At 45.6% G+C, this 14,091-nt stretch overlaps 1 protein-coding gene across 1 annotated transcript; it reads left to right on the top strand.

Moving 5' to 3' along the window:
* The first annotated feature begins 1,360 nt into the window (after positions 1-1,360).
* LOC309339221 (cytosolic 5'-nucleotidase 1B-like) lies at positions 1,361-9,065 on the top strand. Its single transcript, XM_081857319.1, has 6 exons — positions 1,361-1,758; positions 2,336-2,503; positions 4,287-4,416; positions 5,780-5,902; positions 6,576-6,760; positions 7,913-9,065. Exons 1-6 carry the CDS (start codon positions 1,609-1,611, stop codon positions 8,273-8,275), a joined length of 1,119 nt encoding a protein of 372 aa, XP_081713445.1. The 5' UTR covers positions 1,361-1,608; the 3' UTR covers positions 8,276-9,065.
* The last annotated feature ends 5,026 nt before the right edge of the window (positions 9,066-14,091 follow it).

The raw sequence follows: 14,091 nt of genomic DNA, 5'->3' as shown, positions 1-14,091 counted from the left end.
TTTTGCCACTTACACACTGGTGCTCACCAGAGTTAATTTCTTAGAAGTGCAGGAAGTCCCCACTTCCATTGTCCAGCTTGGACACTGAGGACCAGCTCCGTGGGCCTAATGGTGGTTCCCTCACTGTGAGAGGTGAAACTACAGGGAACCAGGCAGAGGGCCTTCTCGGTAGTGGCGCCATCTCTGTGGAATGCCCTCTCATCAGATGTCAAACAGATAAACAACTATTTGACTTTTAAAAGACATATGGAGGCAGCCCTGTTCAGGAAAGTTTTTAATGGAAGCATATAATTAACAAAATGATGATGGCATACCGTTGTAAACATACTGTAGGCTTGTGCAAAGGAGCTACAACCATTCAGAGCTTACTGACAAATGCAGTTTCTACAAAGATTTGTCACGACTTCACATTTCATGACGTGTACACAGCATACATGTAAAAGTATGGATCAGTTCCTAGGTCCAGTCAAAGGTTTCTTCTGTGAGTACTAACAGTCAAATTCACGAATCAGATAACAGTCTTTATTGATCATTAGCAAAAATCCCATAATTATGACAGATGATTATGTGCACGGCAGGAGGACTTGAATTCTGCAAGGTTTTGCTGTGGGGACGCTTAGTATGGAATGTGGATGGGTGTAGTGAACCCTGGCCAGGCCAAAAGGCAGGGGATGAATGAATAAAGGAATGAATGACTGTGAGTGACAGGAAAGGAGATTCCAACAAAAAGTCAGGAAAAACTTTCTGACAGTAAGAGCTGTTCGGCAGTGGAACGGTCTGCCTCGGGAAGTGGTGGGCTCTCCTTCCTTGGAGGTTTTAAATCAGAGGTTGGACAGCCATCTGTCATGGATGCTTTAGCTGAGTTTTTTTTTTTGCATTTCATGGGATTGGACTAGATGGCCCTTGGGGACCCCTTCCAACCCAACAATTCTACAATTCTAATATTGTCCCGCCCTCCCAGCAGATGTCATTTTGTGATTTTTAAAAGGCATCCAAAGGCAGCCCTGTGTACAGGGAAGTTTTTAGTAGTGTGATGTTGCATGGTGTTTTTACTATTTCTTTATTTTTTTGTTGGGAGAAGCCGAGAGTGGCTGGGGCAAGCCGGTCAGATGGGTGGCATATAAGCAATAAATTATTATTATATCATTATTGTCACTGTGCGTGTGCGTGATCTCCAGCCGGATCCTAGTCGTGGGATGCGAGTCCCCCTGAACCCAACCCTGAGCGCGCCTAAACGTCCACTGCAACCTCTTTGCGCGCACGATCGCCGCCCGACCGGTTCGACGGCGCTTGCTCCTCTCGCCTGAGCGCAAAGGCACCGGCGCTCCGAGGCGCAGCCCGGCTTCCTCCTCCCGGCTTCCCCGCCCTGTGCCTGGGGGCAAAGGGTGTGGCGGAGAGAGGCGCGGACGGGCGTGCCGAGAAGACGGGAAACGACGGGGCCCGAGGCAGGGCTGGGCATGCCCTTTCTTTTCCCCTCTAGCCGGAGCAGTTGCCGGGGCGTCATCCGAGGGGTGCCTGGCGCTCTGCGAAGCTTCCCTCCCTTTGCGGGTGCCCTTTCGCGGCCGGCTGCGCGCCGTCGAGCCCCAGCCAGCGACTCCAGGCCGGAGGATGAGCGGCTGCAACCCGGACAAAGAGGAAGAGCAGCGCGGCTGCAAAATGGAGCTTCTCTCCGAGGAGGAAGTGGCCGTCGCCGAGCAAGACTGGGAAGCGGCCAAGGCTGCCTACGAAAGCCTCGCCTCCACTAAGAGACCCCGGCCCGTGAGTTGGGGGAAAAAAAAAAAGTGCAATGCAAGGCCACGGGGTTTGTTGTTGGTTGTTTTACTCGGGAGTAAGAGATCCCGCCCTCTGGGGTCCAAGGAAGCGTGCAAAAAGGGTAACAGCAGCATCAACCTGCTTCCTAGGAGAGGCTGCGTAATGGCGCAAGCGAGTCCTTCCTTCCCCTAAGCCCTGAATGGCTGTCCCTTTCTTCCTGGTACCGCTGCTCCTCGCCCCAAGTGGTTACACGCCCCTCGCTGGTTTTCTCTGTAAAACAATTCAGACTGGCCTCCATCTCTCTTTCTCATGCGCCCCCCCCCCCCGCGCACTCGTACCCTTCCTGATCTCCCCATCTCTCTCACAGAGAGCCGGGGGGTGGGCAGGGAACAGCTGCCCCCCTAAATCAAGTAAATACATAAAAATAACTAACGGAGGTTCTGCCTCCCCACTTAAAGCCTGCCCCCCCTCCTAGCATAAATCCTAGCTGCATCCATGGCACACACACTCTCTTCCCCCATAAGGCTGTCTCCTCAATAATGTTACCATCATCATTATTGTTTCCCCTCCCACACCCCTGCAGCCGAAACCCCAAAACGCCATCACCATCGCTGTTTCCTCCCGGGCTCTCTTTGATATGGTGGAAGAGAGGAAAATCTACGAAGAGCAAGGCGTGGAAAAGTATGTGGAGTATCAACAGGCGAACGAGAACGTCACCCTGAAGCCCGGCCCAGCTTTTGCCTTGGTGAAGGTAAACCAGCTTCGTCTCAAGCAGTCCAGTTCCGTAGGGGCTATATATATATATATATATATTATCATTCTCTGCATCCCAGAGCTGCAATTCTCCCTCCCCGCCACCCGGTTTTCCTCTCCTTTCCCTTCCTCTGCCCAAAAGCAGTAATCCGGCTGCATGTTACATAATCCTGCTGCCAGATAAACACAGAGACTTTCAGAGTTAGAGCAAATAGAAAAGATGGCCTCCTGCTTCTCTGGTGGTGGTTCCTTGAAAACACACACACAAAAATGATGTTTGGGGGTTCCAGGCCACTTTTTACTGAGGGGCTGGGAGTGCTAAATGAGCGCACCAAAAACCGAGAGTGAAACTTGAGGGAGACAATTGATTCCCATTGTGCCTCATAATCCTAAGCAAGACCAAGTGAAAAGTAGAGATGATCCAGTTTACAATAGTTCATTCTGTTGAGACTGGGATAAAGATCTGTGTTTTTAAAGTAGCTTAGCGCACAATGGGCAAAAGCAACATGGAAGATTTTGAGCTCTGCTAGAGCATCGGCTCTGCATGTATCCAACGTCTGTCTCCAGCCTCTCTCAGCAGAGCTGGAAATGTCTCCCATCTGAAACACCTAAGAGCTGCTGCGTGGCCTGTGTAGACACTATGCAGCTAGAGGGACAGATGGTGTCACACCATTATCAGGCAACTTCCTATATTCTGAGACCCTACCTGCCCTAAGACTGTCTCGCCAGAGTGGTGCATGCTCTGGCTATCTTCCACTTGGTCTACTGCAATGCGCTCTACGTGGGGCTACCTTTGAAGGTGACCTGGAAACTACAACTAATCCAGAAAGCGGCAGATAGACTGGTGACTGGAAGCGGCTGCCAAGACCATATAACACCAGTCCTGAAAGACCTACAGTACATTTCTGAGCACCATTCAAAGTGTTGGTTCTGACCTTTAAAGCCCTAAACGACCTCGGCCCAGTATACCTGAAGGAGCATCTCCACCCCCATCGTTCAGCCTGGACACTGAGGTCCAGCTCCAAGGGCCTTCTGGTGGTTCCCTCACTGCAAGGAGTGAGGTTACAGGGAACCTTCTTGGTAGTGGCACCCACCCTGTGGAATGCCCTCCCATCAGATGTCAAGGAGATGGGTAACTAGGTAACCTTTAGAAGACATCTGAAGGCAGCCCTGTATAGGGAAGCTTTTTAATATTTAATGTTTTATCGCTTTATTATTATTATTCTATTGGAAGCCACCCAGAATGGCTGGAAAAACCCAGCCAAATGCGTGGGGGGTATAAGTAATAAATTATCATCATCATCATTATCATTCCTAACTCTTTTGAAAGCAAGACTGGCAGCATTTTCTGCAGTGTGTAAACACTTCCGTTTTCTTCATTGCTTTCATTTTTGTATGCAGTGGTGTCTACTACATTCTACTCAGTAATTGGAAAGGATTTCCTTTCTCTTCTCCCCACCCACCCTGAAAAAAATGGATGCCAAGCTGAACAGCCTTGGGTATATACAGCTAACCTAACAATCAATCCATAATCGTAAGTGCCCAAATTGAAAACTGTAAAGCACACTTTCTTCCATAACTGTTAGAAGGTGGGGTTTGGGTTTGTTCCTTTTGCACCAAAATTTAGCAGGCCCACTTATTAATAGAGCACATTATGGAAGTTCAGCTGGCAAGTGCATTCTTTTTCTAGACGGCTTCCCGCATGTCCCGGTCAGAAGATCTGATGAAAACAGGTAAAATTGAGCCAACGCATGAACTCCTTTATGTTTGCCCATCCACAGGCAGTTGAGCTGGTGAACGCCCGACTCCGTGAGCTGTATCCAGACGATGAAGAACTGTTTGATATTGTGCTTATGACTAATAACCACGCTCAAGTCGGGGTGAGACTTATCAACAGCATTAACCATTATGGTGAGTCTGGAGGTCTGAGTTCCTGCCCATCTGGCTGGGTTGCTGCTACTTCCCCGTCACTCTGTCATGTGTCTCACTGTTGTGCCTCCTCAGCACAACTCAAGAGAAGGCTGGCTTTCCTCCTGCACCTCTGTGCAGAATCCTGTGGGATTTCTGGAACCCAACAGAGGCTAGGGTAGCCCTAGATTAAAGATATATCTGAAAGAATTACTTGAGTTATGCCTGTCAAGATTTACTTCCCAGATATAAGAAGCTGTCATAACTGGCTCCAAATGTCCCACAGATTAATGTTGTTGGACATCTGGCAACCTGGCTAAAAAGCAACATGGTTTCACCCTCGCTCCACATCTCCTCCTCTCCAAGATGATTTGGTGCTTTCCCATCTTGTCGCATCTGCTGTGTCCCCACCCTTGGCCTTGAAAAATGGGCTGGATTTGGGGAGCGATGCAACTGAAACCTGTAAAGGAAGGACTGCAAAGTCAGTGGAGAAGCACAGAGGACATAGATTGAAAATGGCAAGGAGGAATTGAGCGACATAAAAATCACAATGGTGGGGCTGTAGAGTTGGGACGAACTAGCTAGGGCTGGGTTGGGGTACCTGTGGCCCCTTCCAGATGTTGTGGAATACAAGTCCCACCAACCCTGTCTATTGGCTATGATTGCTGGGGCCAGTCCCTGCACTGGGGTGACCAGGTAACTGGATTTTGACTGGCCTTTCTGAGGATTTTGTGTGCAGCATCTGGTTTTCACTTACGTGTGACTTTCACTAATCCAAAGTTTAGGGGATGGTGGAATAGATCAGGCTAAGGAACATGGTGGTAGGAGTTGTTGCCAGGTAGGGTACCACAATCCCTGCCTGACCACCATAATGATGTAGCCGTCTGTTCCCAAATTTATTGTTTGGGGAGAAGCCAAATGTATTCAAATGTCCTCCGTGGCTGAGACCAAATCAAATACTTGTCCTGTGTAATTATTAAATTGTATCTGAAGAAGTGTGCATGCACACGAAAGCTCATACCTAGAACTAACTTAGTTGGTCTTTAAGGTGCTACTGGAAGGTATTTTTTATTAAATTGTAAGTAACTGTATGTAGCAGGTTGCAACCAAATTCCAGGAGGCCAAGTCCATAACTGTGGTGCTGCTCTCCTGTATGATGGTGTGGCAGATTCTTTCAGATTCTCATGTAGAGACCAGAGAAATTAACATCGGATTGGAAGCATCTCTCACCTCTCGCATTTAAACCAGCTCCCTACATGCCTCCCAAAGGAGAACACAGCTGCCCACGTGATCAAATTCAAGAAAACCTGTGTGTCTTGTGCATCAAATGATTCTTTAAAAAAATAAAAATTCTTATCCATTCCAGGCCTGCTAATTGAAAGGTTCTGCATGACTGGAGGGAAGTCTCCCATCGGGTACCTAAAAGCATACCTTACGAATCTGTACCTTTCTGCTGACTCTGAAAAAGTTCAAGAAGCCATAGAAGAAGGTGTGGACAAGTTCTTTCCTTGCTTCAATCATACACTAGTCCAAGGGTCACCAGCCTTTTTGGACCAGCGGGAACATCCTGAATTTTGAGCCCCAGGATATATGCAGCGTGGTAGAATGCAGTTGCCTTACACTTAGTACAGATTTCAAGTATATCAGTACAAGAATGTGCTTCTGGGCTGTCACCCAAAGTATTCTACAGACGTCTGTAGAAATGAAGAAACATAATAGTAAGATGGTCCATTTCATCGGGCCAATGCCATTGGGTTTAAGAAAATGGAAGTTTTTCAGTTACATATGAGTCCTAATTATAAATGATGAAAGTATGGCCTCCTAGTGAGCAAACTCAGTTGACATAAAAATGAATGCAGTCTGAATTTGTGTCCAGCCTGGGACTTGCTCCTAAGTAATTGTGCAAACGATGATTGCAGCCTTGCAGCACAATCAGATGCATTTTTGCATTCAGTGGGGGTTATTTCCTAGTGTGTTTAGGACTGCAGCTTTAGTTACTCTAGAAAGGCAGTGGTTTATCCAGAAAATGTTTACTACATCAAGCACATGAGCCCCTATGTTTACCACCAAGGTGTGATCCTTTTTTATGCTCTTATAACAATGGCCTTTAACTTACACGAGATACAAATACAGACCTAACGACTTCTGAAATATTTCCGCAGGAATTGCTGCAGCCACATTGTTCACTGGGAATAAAAACGTCCCTTACGATGACAAGCAACTCCGAGTAGCCTTTGATGGAGACGCCGTTCTGTTTTCTGATGAGTCTGAAATAATTGTGAAAGAACATGGCCTGGATAGGTTTTTTGAGCATGAGCAACTAAATGAGAACAAGCCTCTGGCACAGGTATGGTGGTCAATGTTTGCTATAATTTTACCCCCTAAGTTATTGGAATCCTTAACAAGCCTTGGAAAGGTCTGTGGAAGAATCTTAGATCGAAAACAGATTCTGTTTTAAAAGAATAACAATAAATCTTTAACGTCCTGTCCTGATAAGGCTGGGTACCCTGGTAAGGTAAAGGTAAAGGGACCCCTGATCATTAGGTCCAGTCGTGGCCGACTCTGGGGTTGCAGCGCTCATCTCTCTTTATTGGCCGAGGGAGCCGGCGTACAGTTTCCGGGTCATGTGGCCAGCATGACTAAGCCGCTTCTGGCGAACCAGAGCAGCACACGGAAACACCATTTACCTTCCCACCAGAGTGGTACCTATTTATCTACTTGCACTTTGATGTGCTTTCAAACTGCTAGGTTGGCAGAGGCAGGGACCGAGCAATGGGAGCTCACCCCGTCGCGGGGATTTGAACCGCCGACCTTCTGATCGGCAAGTCCTAGGCTCTGTGGTTTAACCCACAGCACCACCTGTGTCCCGGGTACCCTGGTAGAACCATCCAAATGTTTAGTCTCCAAAAGAAAGACAAGGATGGAAGCCAACATTCTCTTATGTTTAATGGAAACTGCAGCTGGTAGTTTAAATCTACTGCTTCTTGCCCCTAGGTCCAGGGTTTCCCAAACTTCAGTCTCCAGCTGTTTTTGGACTACAGTTTCCATCATCCCTGACCAGTGGTTCTGCTAGCTAGGGATGATGCAAGTTTTAGTCCACAAACAGCTGGAGACCCAATTTGGGAAACCTTGGTTTAGTCAATGCTGAACAAGATGATTGACATCCAGTGTCTTTTTTAAAAGTGGGGGGGGGGGTTATTGGGTTGTTTTCACTTTAATTTTGATTATGTATTTTGTGTTTTTATATTGCAATTTTATGTTGTATGGCCGGAGACCTGTGGGTATAGGGCAATATAATAATAATAATAATAATAATAATAATAATAATAATAATAATATATGGTCCAGTGATCAAACTTAGCCTAGAGCAATGTCCTGCGCACCTTTTCTCTAGCTAAAACTTTTATTCGTCCTTTACGCTTTTTACAGCCCTCATAGTTCTCTTCTGAATCACCAGTCTCCATATGGTAAATGTGTTTCTGATATTTTGTGCCTTTAGGGTCCTTTGAAAGGTTTCCTGGAAGACCTTGGACGACTCCAGAAGAAGTTCTACGCGAAGAACGAACGGCTAGATTCGCCAATCAGAACCTATCTGGTGACTGCCAGAAGCGCCGCCAGTTCTGGGGCCCGAGTGCTGAAGACTCTCCGCAGCTGGGGCGTGCAGATTGATGAAGCCCTCTTCCTCGCAGGGGCACCTAAGGGACCAGTCCTGGCAAAAATCAGACCTCATATTTTCTTTGATGATCAGATGTTTCACATAGAGGGAGCGCGGCAGCTGGGTACGATTGCTGCGCACGTGCCATATGGCATTGGGCAGAAGTACCACAAGTCCAAGCTGAAAGAAAGCCCTGCCAAAAATTAAGTTGCTTTTTCAGCCTAGCCTTGAATGTGCTGTTGAGTCTGAAATTTCCATTCTTGGACTTTTATCAAGGTTTATATTTAAGTGTGACCTCCAGTTTCCTGATCTATTTTTAGAGGAGATATATATTTTTACTATAAATATATATTTTGGGAAAAGTTGAAATACTTGCATATACACTCCTAAACAGTCGACCTTTCTACCTTGGGCTCTTTGGCTATTGATAAATATTAACACTGTAATACTTAAATCATTCCCTCTGCTCTACAGAACCGTGAACATAGCAGAAGACCATGCATTCGTTGCTGTGTCTTGACGAATAACCAGTGCCTAGTGCACACTTTGCACACAAGCTATGGAAATATGGGGTTTTGTATGTGTTACTGCTTTATTAGGCAGTCTGTTGCCCAGTGTGCACAGCAGCTAGACTGCAGGATCCAATTCAGTAGAATGCAATCAATAGTTTCCATTGATTGGAATGGGATGCAAATAGCACTCCTTTCATTTAGTGATTCTGAATACAGGCCCAGTGCATTCTCTAGAACTTGAGCTGTGCATTACTATGCACACAGACACATGCTACCACAAACACCAAAGCGGCGGTATATGTAACTGTTAATGGCAGTCAGTAGACCGGGCCCTGCCTTCTGTCTGGTGCGTCACATGGTTTGTGCTGTGTGAAAGTGGTATGAACCAGTTAGTAAATGTCTTGTGATTTATAGGGATACACACGTCCCCTCTTCTTTTTTAAACTACTTGTCTGGTTTAATAAAAGCGGCTTTTAGAGACTTAATCAGCATTTTTCTATTTATTCAAGTGTCTTTTAAAAGCGTATTCATGAACAGTTGTCCCGTAGAAGTAAACGATATATTCTTGTTTTAAGTTGCACTATTGAAAGAATGCAGAAATCATTACATCCCTGCATAGATACGGTATTTCTAGGCTAATATTTCTAAACACTTTTAAATGTATCTTGCATAACCATTGCAATTAGATTGCCAGGTATCATTCAGCTGGGATTGTGTGGCAAAGTAATTCTTCAGATTGCTCCAAGAGAACCACCCATGGAATGGGAATAACCATTACTTTTGCCCTTGGTTTAATTATTTCCCTATCTGTGCCCTCTTTTAAGGACATAAGGCAGACGTCTGTGCTCAAAGTGTATTCAGGCATTTGTATTAAGGTCCCAGTGCAGCTCCCAAAACAGAAAGCACTATAATTTTATTCTCTGGTATCACACAGCTTGGTCAGAAACAAAGTTCTATGGGACTCAATTCCAAGTGCACAGTGTGACAGTGATAGAAGCCTATGAAACATAATACTGATGCACAAGAAAGAGGAGTGCACCTTTCAACATTATGTACCTATTTTCGTCTACCCATGAATCATTTAACACTAGTGGAGTTAGAACTGTTTGACTGGCCTGCTATTTACTACGGTATATGCCTTGTTGAGAACAGAATTCCTCAAGCACCAATTTTGACCGTGCTAAGAGATAATAGTTGGGGAGTGTTGTGACGTGGGGTTTGTGATTTCAGCTCTCTTGACATAATATGCTGGAGACAGTTCTCTAGTAACACTTCTTTATTAAAGCAACAAGACTGAGACTTGAGGAGGGGAGAGCTACATTTATAGGGACAGGGAACTAGCTAGAAAGGATACATTTTGGAGGGAACAATATCAGGCAATCACAGTCCTGCCTTTTGGAGGCAACCAATAAGACAGAGGATCCAAATACAGCAGCTTAAATGAACCAATAGTAGCTGTACCCTCTGGAACCAAAAGGCAGTTACTTTACCCTAATGCAATTACAGACAATAATAATACAGATATAAAATCCTTTGACTCATTACACAACAGGGAGTACCACCCAGGATGGCATTTATGAGAAACGGAGCACCCAGATGACATCTTTCTTATAAAAAAAGAAACCAGACCTTGGATTGGACATGCTAGGGCCATAGCTAGGGGGTGGTGAGGAAGGCCCCCGCCAGGGGTGCAGGCAAGGGGTGGGGTGCAAAATTGGCTTAAATAAATAAAATAAAATAAAATAAAATAAAATAAAATAAAATAAAATAAAATACCGGATTTTCTGTGAAAGAATTCATTACAAGGTGAAGTGTGTGAGGAATTGAATGGGTGGAGGGGGTTGGGGTTGGAGGAGAGGTGGAAAAAAGAGCCAATATGTCCGTGGCTAGGGGGTGCAATCTGGATGGTTCTGCTAGGGGTGCAAGATCGCCTAGATACGGCTCTGGGACATGCCATAATAACTCCATACGGTTGGGTTAAACCACAGAGCCTAGGGCTTGCTGATCAGAAGGTCGGCGGTTTGAATCCCCGCAACGGGGTGAGCTCCCGTTGCTCAGTCCCTGCTCCTGCCAACCTAGCAGTTCGAAAGCACGTCAAAGTGCAAGTAGATAAATAGGTACCACTCCGGCAGGAAGGTAAACGGCATTTCCGTGCGCTGCTCTGGTTCGCCAGAAGCGGCTTAGTCATGCTGGCCACATGACCCAGAAGCGGTACGCCGGCTCCCTCGGCAAGTAAAGTGAGATGAGATGAGCGCTGCAACTCCAGAGTCATCCGCAACTGGACCTAATGGTCAGGGGTCCCTTTACCTTTACATTATGGTTGGCTTTTATCAGCCTCTAACCAGAGGCTGCAACGTGACCAATGGATCCTTCCCCACCTTGCAGTGTGGGGATAACAGGAAGCTACAATGCAGGCCTCTCGTGGTACACTCTGTCTCAGCCGCAACACCACATGCAATATAGGGATAATAACACTGAACTGCATTTGCATTTGCAAAATAGAGACACACAAAATGCCGTTAGAAAGAGCATGAAGCTCTCATCTTTTCTCATTATTTCCTGTGGGGAGCAGACATTCCTATCTTGCATCTAAAGAAAGGCCTTGTAAATCTAACCCTTTTACAGTGGTGCCTCACAAGACGAAATTAATCCGTTCCGTGAGGCTCATCGTATAGTGGTTTTTTCGTCTTGCGAAGCAAGCCCACTGACAGCTTAGCGGATTAGCGCTATTAGCGGTTTAGTGGCTTTTAGCGGATCAGCTGATAAGCAGCTTAGGGCTTAGGAAAAGGGGGGGGGGAACCCCGCAGGAACTCGCAAGACATTTTCATCTTGCAAAGCAAGCCCATAGGGAAATTCGTTTTGCGAAGCGCCTCCAAAACGGAAAACCCTTTTGTCTAGCGGGTTTTCCATCTTGCGAGGCGTTCGTCTTGCGGGGCACCACTGTAAAGTCTATTGCAGCAGGTGGAGAACCTGTGACTCTCGCAAGAGTTGGTCTGCAACTAATAATATCATTGGACATGCTGGCTGGGTCAAAGTCCAACAGTTGTCCGGCCTTGTTCATCATTGGTTTCATTTGCAAGTTGAAAATCTTTTCGCCTTTGGAACGCAGTCAACATTCTTGCTGGCATTGCTGCTTTCTATATATTTGTTTTTAATGTAAAATGTTTATTCTCTGCTTAACACAAACCTAAGTGGCTTGCATAACAAATATAAAATACAGTGTTGCTAATGCTACTTTTTAGTGCAGTGCTGTAAGAGGGAAATAAATATCTGGAAAACCCCTATTCTATTGCATAAAAATAAAAATAGCTAGATATCGAAAGGCAGAGCATGTGACTTGTGACCCTCAACAACACAGATTCCTATTTTCATATCACTCTTGGTTTAAAATGGATTCATTAAGTTTGTAACCACACCCTTCTTCTACAAGGAGCCCAGGGCAGCTAACAGTATTGTTGGCATCCATCTGCCTCAGGAGACAATGGAACAGTGTGCTTTTTGAGGTGAAGTAAAACTTTTGGAAGGTCATAGCACCTGCTGTGGCTGTAGAGACCAATACAGGAGAGACATGTTTTGTTGCAACTGGGACAGCTGAAGGCGTCCAGTTGTGCTGTACAACATAAAGCTGTGTAAAACACAAAGCAGAACCAAATTGTTAAAACTACGCAATTATTGTATATTATACATAAACAAAGTGTCCATCATAAACAATTCTAAAAATATGTCTTTCAAAACCAAAATTGCCCGAACAAACAAAAAAATCCTTAATTTGCTCTTCAAGACTTCTGATCCCCTGGAAGAGAGTTCTATAAGTGGGGTGCTGCCATATATTTTACCATGCACTTAAATTTTCTCCTATGGCAATAAATGGGTATTTTTGAAACACTTAAGTCTGCTTATTTTTTACAGTTTAAAAGAAAGAAAGCAGCTGATGAACAGTAATGTAAAGCTTTGCTAAAATGCTCATTTCTCCCACCATCTTACAGATCAGTATGGAGGTTCACACTTGGTTTTTTAAAAAAACAAAAACAAAAAACAAACATTTTCTTAGTTTAAATTTCTCACTTTTTGGTAGGGATGGCAATAACTAGATTCGGTTATTTACCTCACAGGACAGGTATATCCATCTGTAAGCAACTGCAACCATAGAGGTACACCCTTTTTTTAGTTGTTGGTTTATGGAAATCTAAGCTGAGGCTTCCCCACATGGTGCAGAAAGACCTATTTCCACCTCTGGGCTAATAATATTCATGCAGCTGTGGTAAAGAAGATAAAGCCCCTTCTAGAGAAGAATGGCAGATCAAGTTGATGGATTACGCCTAAATGGCCAAAATGAATCAGAAATCAGGAAGACCAAAATTTTAGTAAGGAATGGGGAAACTTTAGAATTTATCTTAAAAACCATTGTAAACAGCTAAAATCGTTAGTAGGATTGGAATAGCACTTGTGTTGATGGTGAATTTTGGACATAATGGAGATGTAAAAGATTTGGATTCTTATAAAAGATGCAGGAGGAAATGACTAACAATAGGGACCCACAAAGGGCAGGAGGGAAGTCCAGGAGATTCTTTGGAACCTTGTTTTTATGTTGCGTGTTGGATTGTTGTTTAGTCCTTTTTGTCGTGTCTGACTGACCCCATGGACCAGACCACGCAAGGCACTCCTGTCTTCCACTGCCTCCCACAGTTTGGTCAAACTCATGCTGGTTGCTTCGAGAACACTGTCCAACCATCTCGTCCTCTGTCCTCCCCTTCTCCTTGTGCCCTCCATCTTTCCCAACATCAGGGTCTTTTCCAGGGAGTCTTCTCTTCTCATGAGGTGGCCAAAGTATTGGAGTCTCAGCTTCAGGATCTGTCCTTCCAGTGAGCACTCAGGGCTGATTTCCTTCAGAATGGATAGGTTTGATCTTCTTGCAGTCTGTGGGACTCTCAAGAGTCTCCTCCAGCACCATAATTCAAAAGCATCAATTCTTCGGCGATCAGCCTTCTTTATGGTCCAGCTCTCACTTCCATACATCACTACTGGGAAAACCATGGCTTCAACTATATGGACCTTTGTCGGCAAGGTGATGCCTCTGCTTTTTAAGATGCTGTCTAGGTTTGTCATTGTGCGTGTTGGATATGAGATTGTAAAACTTTAATCTGAATAACCAAACAAATAAATTTGACCAAAAAAAAGAAATGCGTCGCGCGGGCTTCCTAGCGCACCATGTGCTGCGACGGCGCCTCAGCGTCGCAAGGCATCCTGGGAGATGTAGTTCTCAAGCGCTCCTGAACTTGCAGCCTTTCTCAACCTTGGGTCCCCAGATGGTTTTTGGCCTACAACTCCCATGATCCCTAGCTCACAGGACCAGTGCTCAGGGATGATGGGAGTTGTAGGCCCCCAAACTACATCTCCCAGGATGCCTTGCGACGCTGAGGAGCCTGCTCCCGCCCGAGGGCGGCGCTCATTGGGCCGCTCCGCTCCGGGGTTGCGCGTCGCTCGGCCCTTCGGCCCTCACGCTCTGGGGCG

Source organism: Podarcis erhardii, assembly GCF_964252035.2.
Source record: "Podarcis erhardii genome assembly, chromosome: 3".
NCBI classification, from domain to species: domain Eukaryota; kingdom Metazoa; phylum Chordata; class Lepidosauria; order Squamata; family Lacertidae; genus Podarcis; species Podarcis erhardii.
Note: the sequence above shows the minus strand (reverse complement) of the source record. Positions and strands in the feature narration are given on the sequence as shown.

Bases quoted from the DNA above. Each gene is read 5' to 3' on its own strand.
- LOC309339221 (XM_081857319.1), top strand. From the start codon at position 1,609: ATGAGCGGCTGCAACCCGGACAAAGAGGAAGAGCAGCGCGGCTGCAAA. The intron at 1,759-2,335 runs GTGAGTTGGGGG...ACACCCCTGCAG, and splicing joins CCACTAAGAGACCCCGGCCC to CCGAAACCCCAAAACGCCAT. The intron at 2,504-4,286 runs GTAAACCAGCTT...GCCCATCCACAG, and splicing joins CAGCTTTTGCCTTGGTGAAG to GCAGTTGAGCTGGTGAACGC.